The sequence below is a fragment of the Lynx canadensis genome, chromosome F1 (assembly GCF_007474595.2).
Source record: "Lynx canadensis isolate LIC74 chromosome F1, mLynCan4.pri.v2, whole genome shotgun sequence".
Taxonomy (NCBI): domain Eukaryota; kingdom Metazoa; phylum Chordata; class Mammalia; order Carnivora; family Felidae; genus Lynx; species Lynx canadensis.
In genome coordinates this window covers 31,518,034-31,526,829 of record NC_044319.2, presented here as the reverse complement: position 1 = coordinate 31,526,829, position 8,796 = coordinate 31,518,034, and the positions used below count along the sequence as shown (strand labels likewise).

The 8,796-nt window shown below is 42.9% G+C and overlaps 1 protein-coding gene across 1 annotated transcript; it reads right to left on the bottom strand.

Annotated features, from left to right (window-relative positions):
- Positions 1-941: 941 nt before the first annotated feature.
- Positions 942-8,239, bottom strand: SLC30A1 (solute carrier family 30 member 1). Its single transcript, XM_030301817.1, has 2 exons — positions 7,458-8,239; positions 942-5,803 (listed from the first exon to the last, which is right to left on the bottom strand). The coding sequence occupies exons 1-2, from the start codon at positions 8,065-8,067 to the stop codon at positions 4,902-4,904; spliced, it is 1,512 nt and encodes a 503-aa protein (XP_030157677.1). The 5' UTR covers positions 8,068-8,239; the 3' UTR covers positions 942-4,901.
- Between the last annotated feature and the right edge of the window lie 557 nt (positions 8,240-8,796).

Genomic DNA, 8,796 nt, shown 5'->3' with positions numbered 1-8,796 from the left:
GGATGTGTTTGGAAATCAACTTAAATGTGGTATGCATACGTACATGCGGGCAAGGGTATTTGGGAACTAGTTCATTCTCTTAGCATTGAATAGCTAATGAACTGATTTGACTTCCAGTCTCACACTGTCTACTTGCCATGCCAAAGCTAATCTGTGTCCTTTTCCACCTTCTCATTTTTCCAAATATTGATGGCTTCCTCCATTCCTAGAAACCAAATTCAAACTGGTTCACATGGCACTTCAACCTTTAGCAAGTTCCTACCTCTCGATCCTCAGCCCTCTGTACTATCTCATGCCCTTGTCTCTCAGCCCCCATGTACATGAATCCTTTCCAAAGATCTTCATCCCTTCTTTGGAGTATTACTGTATTTACCAATTCTATTATCTATTGCCATTTATTGCCAATTTGATTTTTTCTTATGCAACTTTTCTCTGCTTATCTCCCAGCCAGAAGCACAAGTTCTTTAAAGAAATTCTTTATATGAGAGACTACATTTATCACAGTCCTGAACTCATATAACCAAACTAATGTAGTAATGTACTCTTAGAGTACATTAGGAGTAATGTAGTAATGTACTCTTAGAGTACATTGTAGAGTACATTGTACTCTAATCCATATTAGTAACTATGCTTACAAATAGCAAGTACCAAAAGAGGCAGGTTAACCTATAATTATATAACATGTGAGCTTAATATTTGTAACAAAAACATTTCACAGCCACTGAATATTTCATGTTAGTGAGCCTTTGCAGTGTTAGCCCTTCAATTTCGGTTGCAATTTTTGCCCACATTTTTTTTTCCTTCCCCATTACCATCCTATAACCTGGTCACTCTGTGCACTAGCAACACTTAAGTTAAGCTGCAATTTCCCTTTAAATACCTTAAGTCTACATAACCCAGCCTAGTATAGGAGGGGAGGCCACATGCACAAAATGATGAAGTAGATATTAAAATTAGTTTATTTTTCTACTTGACATTTAATAAATGAGAAGAAACACAGTAGTCTGTCTCATAAAGAACATTTATAATACATAACAATCCATAAAGCCTCATGGTGAGGTAGGAACAGCTTTGGAAAACAACGCACAGTCATAAAACATACAAAAAGTCAGGTAAAATGTTGCAGCACTAAAGGACATTTGATCTGCATCTGCATTTAATGAGATGATACTTGCATTTAACTGTGCCACATCTGGCCCAAAGGACAGGCTATGGTTGACACAAAACAACACAACATGGAAGTTTCATAAAGAATCACAGAATACATTGATACGCTTCATTGTGCTGTTTCAAGGCAGAACCATAACAGGGCAATTTGTGTCTTTTTATATATAGCCACATAACAATTGTATGTTACATTCCCTTCAGCATCTTTTTGCCAAAGACACTGGACCACAAAATTTTTGGTTTAAAAGTTTAAAGTGAATGACATACAAAAGGCTCCTGTGCCAGTGAAAAGGACCGCTAAATATTCCAGAGCTTGTTAGTACAACAGAATAGCATTGCCACATAATATTGGTAGCGCTACATGAAAATAGTGCTATTACAATTCCCATTTCAGGTGGCCAAACACTGTATTTGACAGTTTTCCACTGAAAAAAACAAGAAAAAACCCTCCACCTTCCCAAGAGTTTTAACACTGTTTTAGGACTTAACTGAAACTCTATTAAAATAAATATTTCCGTATTGTAGAATTTTTCTCCATATTTGTGTATGTGTGAACATCTTAAGACAGCAGGTAGATGACATTTATATCATTCAAACGATATCTGCTTATAAACAGTGAAAATCTTCAACTCAATACCGGTTAGCCTACTAAATACTTCACACTAGGTTCCATAGGCCATTTCCCCCCAAACTTTCAAAAATTCAAAATTAACTGGGCATGTTAAACAAGATACAAACATGTTATAACCATAGTCTTCTACCTATTGAGATTTTTCAAGGTGCTCTTGATGGAAATTTTTCCTATTCAAATTACATACCTTAGTTATCCAGACATTGTTTTCTAAAACGCTAAAATTCATACACCAAAGCTTTTGTCCTTTTTTGACTTTTTTAAAAGGTCCTGGTCCATATTTTTACAATGCAGATGCCCTTCAAAAAAAACCTTTAAACAATCATAGAAGCTATAAGGTGACAGTGGAGAATGAAATCACTCTCATCACTAAGGCGGCATTTGGCTTGGAAAAATTTGCGTTGGTTTTAATTCAGGCACATGCAGCACCTCCTTTTCACAAAACCGAGACAACAGACAAGTTTCTAAACACATATTCTAAACACACTGATCTTGCTCAAATATAAAAGAGCCAGCAGGAGAGATGCACCTCCTAAAATTGATGCATTGCTATAAAAAGCATATTTAAATATTGGGTTTAAGTCTCCTAATAATTCAGGGTATTCCCCTCATTTTCTTTCAGGGAGGAATAAGCTATTTTGGAAAAGACACTTAAATCCCACAATATTTAAATATAAAAGCATTTTTTAAAAGATAATGCTAAAAATGGGTTAGAAAGTGCATTGTAAAGAAATAAATAATTCTCTGCTAAAACTCAAAAGGTGAGTCAGTGCCCACTGATTTTGCTATTATGACAAAGTCCTCTGAAAAAAGAATTCTGTGGTACCACTTTGTTACATATAAGCTACTTAAAAATTACGCAAAGTGAAGTAACTGAAATCTAAAGGCTTTTACCTTCAAAGCACTTTTGGGGGAAAAAAAAAAAAAAGCCCTTGTTCCATGCCTGTACACCATTAAAACAAAAACAAAAACAAAAACTCAGTTAGCTGATGTCTTATATGTTGTACAACCTTTAAGAAAGACCCAATAGAGCATTTGTAAAGAAAACCCCACTGAATGTATTTTACCAATTATCCTATTGTATGCATTGTTACCAAAATGTTTCTGTAACATAGACTGTTTTAAGATCTTAATGAAATGTTTTGTAGTTTTAAGTGTTAAGTCAGGAATGTACATGATAACAGTACAGTTTCAAGCTTTCTTTCTCATTTACCCAAATAAGGAGATTCCCAAATTTCATGTTTAAAAAACTGTTTTGCAAAATTCAAAGTAACTTCCAGTTTAGGAATTGAATTACACAATTATCAGATAAGAGTATTAAAAGATCAAGATGTATTGCAAATTGGCAGGTTATGGTTTTGGCCCATTATAGCAAATGTGAACTTACAAACGGTGTTCCTAAAATTACCTCATTCTCATTGGAAAAATCGGCTGTTCTTAAATAGGCCCATTGCCAGCAATAGGCTTATACTAGAAAAAAAACACACCATCTACCACAAAAGATCCCTTTAAAAAGTTAACTGCCCAATGCCGATGCCTTCATCTTAAGACCCATTAAACAATGAATTATTTCAAATCCCAAAAGACAGCCACCCCAAAAGTAGTCAGCTATAAAAGTTACTGAAGTAGTCAGGATACCTTATTTCTAGAAAAATAGAGCTATACACGATAACCGACACTCCTATTCATCCTTTTGAGGACAAAACTCTAGTTTCTTCACAAAGCATAGCCCCTCTCTGTCAAGAAAAATATAACTTAACTAGCCTTAAATAATATTTGTGTATGGATTTGAAACCCACAGCAACAATGTCATAGCCAGGAACATCCTGTGTAGATACTGTGGCAATCTTACAAAATAGACCACTATTAGAAGATCCGAGATAGGTCAAGACTGGATGACCTACAGAATCTTAATGATTTATTTTGCCTTCGTTAACTTTGCTTTCTAAGACTTTAGTATCCAAATTGCATTAACCCTTAGATTTCTTTTCTCTCCTCCCTAAGTCAGTGGCTCTGGGCAAAGCACAAGAACTGCTGGTTGTGCTCGAAAAAAGCTGTTTGGATCCATTCATGATTGGTCACCATGAAACGACTAACGTTAAGTTTTTTGTAAATATCTACAACTGAAAAGATTACATGAATAAGCTTGCCATTTAACAGGTAATTATTAGGTTAGCTTTAACAGCCTTAAAAATACTTACTGTATATATTTCGTAAGCCAACTTTCAGCTCAATGTTCTAATGGCAATCTTTCAAAGAAAGTGATGCTGGTGAACATGTCCACATTTTAGACTAACTTTGGTAAAAGAAGATATGAGTTAAGATTCTCCAAATAATTTAGAAATGCAGTCTGAATATTAACTTACCACAATCTATATATTTAATTTGGTGAACCTTCTTCCCTGCTCTTACTCTCATATGCCCTATCATATGTAAACTATAGTTCAACTTGTTAATTATCTCAATTGTTTATTAGAATAATACTCAGCAAGACAGAATCCAGGACAGTAACTGATCTTTAGTATCGTAAATACCCCATGTGAAGAAAAAGGGGAACCTTTCCTAATAATATCCATGAGTCATTCTTAAAAACATGCTGCCATTATGCTACGTAATGATCTCAGAGGGCAAATAAATATTACCCGAAACATCAAAGGAAACGAACCTGTTGATGATTTTCAAAGTTTAGTGATTCTAATTCTAATAAATAAAGTATAACACTGGGGGAAAAGAAAAGCAGAGAAATTCCAGTAACAATTTTAATTTATTTATCCCCCTAATTAATTTTTTACCATGGAAAAACTGGAAATCAAATGTCATTATGTTATATAAGGTTTATACTTACTTTAAACAAAAATGTAACATAGTGTTAAAACTGGCTTTCCAAAATTGTTACAGCATAGCTGTACTCTGCACTAATAATCACAAAGTTGTAATATAGAACTATGTTAAGCAGTCCCATTATGTTCTTACAAAAATAGAATTAAACTGTGTGACCAGACAAGGACTTCAATTACACTACTTGGCAAACTTAGAATTTCAATGGAGTCTTTTTCCTCTTGCAGTTTAAAGCAAAAGTCAAATACCACATCTTTCTCAAGACTCACAAAGATGATTCAGGTTGTTTGTTTGGCATTTTTTTAATCTCTATCACAACAGCAGGGATGCTTTCAGCTTTAGTCCTCTTGGGCTTCTTCTCTAGATTGTCGCTAAGTTCTAAACAGGAAATGCTAACTGTCGGGGCCTTTTCTGCATCCTTTCCAGAAGGGGCTTGTGGCCGGGTCCCACAACATTGCTTCAAAGCACACTGAGTTCTGCAGGCAAGTTCACATGGGACTACACTTGATTTAGAGCCTACACTAGCAAATTCAGGCTGGATGGTAGTAGCGTGAATTCCGTGATTATGAAAAACGTCCTTAATGATTTTGGCCACCTGCATGTATGATGTCGGGTCTTCACATTTTATGTGAGCAGTGGCAATGATTCTGCTTCCAGCCAGTTGCCAAACATGTAATTCATGAACTTCCTCAACTCCTTCAACATCTCGAAGTTCTTTTATCAAATTTTTGATATCAATTTGTTTAGGAACAGTTTGTAGAAGAATAAGAGCAGATTCCTTAAGTAACGGATAAGTTGTGTAAAGAAGTATACAAACCATTACAATGCAAAGAGTTGGATCTAAATATAGCACCCAGCAAGGACCAGCTTCATAAACTGTTGCATGAGTACTATTAATTATTTCTACAAATGCTTTGCAGGGGTCAGGGATACATGGATTCACACAAAACTCGCCTTTAGGACAACCCTTCCAAGAAAAGTAAAAGACCAAGGCATTTACTACTACAATCACTGAACCCAAAGCATCTCCAAAGACATGCAGGAAAACTCCACGCATGTTAAGTTGTCCAGCCTTATTATCATCTTCCAATTCCATATGGTCAGGTTCTCTGATAAGATTCCCATTCACTTGTACTTCCACTGCATCATTTCTGGACTTTTCTGGATCTACAAAGAAAGAAAACTGCTGTATCAAATACATTTAAAGTGTTTACACACACATCCTCATCTAACTCCATCTTAGTCAAGGAGGTGAACATTTTTCATAAAATATGATTTAAAAATGTGCCTAGGGCAGTTTAATATATAAACTGACATACTGGGAATGAGCCAGGGCAAAATGGCCAGGGCTAAATCAAGTTATTAAGAAGACACTACATTTCCCCATCCTCCTGACCACTCTCCTATCTGCCCGCCTCCCCGCCAAATTTCATCTTTTCTGTGGGGGTGGGAACATTCCACTATACTTTTCGGCATATACAAACAGAAAATATAAAATTTAATGCGATCCCCCATAAATTAAGTGCCACGGTGCCTGATCTGACACACAGCTCTAGTCACTCTTTGTCACTAAGGTGTAGTGGCTAACTTTTAAACTTTTATCATGAATGTAAACCATAGAGTATCTTGGTGGAGAGGGTTCAGAAACTAAAAAATCAACACAAACCCATCAACAATCATAAACTTCAGGAAAAGCCGCAATAAATGACCACTATCTACCCTACTAGCTCTTAAACCAAATGTATCCATCTTTGAAAGGAATTACTGTATGCACACCAGAGCAGCTTAATTTTCTTTGCAATAACACCTTGAAGAGCATGGGTGAGGGGAAATTCAATCGTTTATTAAACCTTTTCAAACGTACAAGTTGAATGTCATTAACACGACACCCTGCATCTTGAAAACAGCAACAATTGTCTGTGTAGCATCATACTACCAAGCAAATAAATGTAAATGAAAAAAAAAATCGGAAGGAAATACACCAAATTGTCAATGTCTTTGAGCCTGGGTAGTTGGACTTGGGTTGATTTCCTTTTTCCATCGCCTTTCAACATTTTCCAAATTACCTTCAGGAGCAATAATGTTTAGAATGAAAAGCATACAGTAAAAAATAAGATTAATAAGTGGCCATCACTTTTATTTTAGGATGATTTTGAAAAGTCCTCAGTGAAATGTCAAACACGACCAGACAGGTCCTAAACCTAGGATTGTCAGGATTAGGCTTCGATTTTAGACAACTAACTGAAACACACACTGCTGTTCATAAAAGAAACCTCCAACCAGGGTTTTGAGCTCGGCAAAGTCCAAGGCTAGCTGGCTCTGAATACCGTACTGAGAAACTTGCTTAAGGGGCCTAAGAACCGCTTGGGCAGGGCAAGGTTTCAAGTAGCCACCGACCAAGGATGAACTAACTGGGGGTTCTCTCCGTTTCCGAAGAGGGCCAAGAAATTTAATCAGGAAGCGCTTTTGATCCTGTGAAAACCAAAAGCAGGCAGTCTCTTGTAAGGGCAGCCAAGTGCGGCTGTGGACTGCGGCGGGCTGACGGTCACCTCCTGACCCTTTTCCCACTCCCCAAACCACAGTCCCCACCGACACCCCAGCCGCGCCCCCACCCCCACCCCGGCTCCCAGCACCCGGCTGAGAGGGGTCCTATTTCCTCGTGTGCCCCGCGGGTGCGGGACCCGGAGGGCGAGGGGAGGAGGCGGCGCGGCGCCGGCCGGCTCGGGCACCAGGGGGCGTGCGGGCCATCCCGCCCCGGGCCAGCCTAGGGTCCCGGTTTCCCCTGACCCAACCACCTGCGGCGGCCACTCTCTCCTCTCACCTGGCCGGTCCAGTTTCAGCCCGTTGGAGCTGCTGCTATTGGACACTAGGGTGTTGGTCTCCTCCTGCTCGGGCCTCTGCTCGCCTGGGGTCACGCTGTTGTCGCTGCTCCCGGTGCGGTTGCTCTTGCCGCGGGCCCCCTTGGGGTGGCCGTGACCCCCGTGCGAGTGGCCGTGGCCGGAATCGTTGCCGAAGCCGCTGTGATGGTGGAAGAGGCAGAGCCCCATCACGTTGACCAGCAGCCCGGCCACGCCGACCCCGAGGACCACCAGCGGCTGCTGCATCTCGTGCGGCTCGATGAAGCGCTCGATGGCCTCCAGCAGGATGGCGAAGCAGAGGCCGGTCAGGAAGATGGCGTTCACCAGAGCACCCATCACTTCGGCCCGGATCCAGCCGAACGTGTTCTTCTGGGTGGCGTGGGTCCGCCGGGCGAAGCGCTCAGCCACCAGCGCCACCACCAGCGCCAGCACGTCCGACAGCATGTGGAAGGAGTCGGAGAGCATCGCCAGGGACGAGGTCACCCGGCTCACCACCACCTCCAGCACCATGAACATGAAGGTCAGCATCAGCATGCACAGCAGCCGGCCCCGGTTCCGACCCCAGCACCCCATGGCTGCGGCTCAGGGGCCCGCCGAGCGCGGCCCGGCGGCTACACTGGCGGTGGCGGCGAGTCGCCGGCGGCCGGCGACCGGGCGACTGAGGCGGGAGGGCCGCGCGGGTCTCTCGCCGCCCGACCGGGCCGCTGGGGAAACCGCTGACGGGCCTCCGCGGCCGGACGGGGGCGAGCCCGGGGGTCAAGCCGCCGAGCCCCCGCGCCTGCGGGCGTCCCCGGCGGGCCGGCGGCGCGCAGCTCCTCAGGCGTCCGTCCTCGGAGCCGGCGCGGAGGCCCGGCTCAGCCCCAGCAGTCCCCACACCCACAGAGGGGCGGCGGAGGCCGAGGCGGCGGCGGCGGCGGCGGGGAGCTGGGGCTCCCGGAGCCCGGGGACGAAGAGCCGGAGCAGGAGCAGGAGCAGGCGGGCGGCGGGGGCGGGCGACGGGCAGCTCCGCGCTACGAAGGCTCCGAGCATCTGCAGGCTCTCCGCGCAGGTCTTTCCCTTGCTGGTCTCCTCCGCTGTGGCTCGGACCCGGGAGCCGACGCCTGAAGAGCTAAAAAGGCGGCGGCCACGGCAGCTGCACTCGGCCCGGTCTCCGGCGCCTTCTTCGCCCCCCCTCCTTTGCAGACGGTTTACAAAAAAACTTTGCTTTGCACTCGGAACCCCCGTTTTCACACGGACCCGAGCGTGACAAGGCCTCGACGCCCCGCCCACCAGGCCCGGCACGCTTCCCCATTGGCCAGAGCC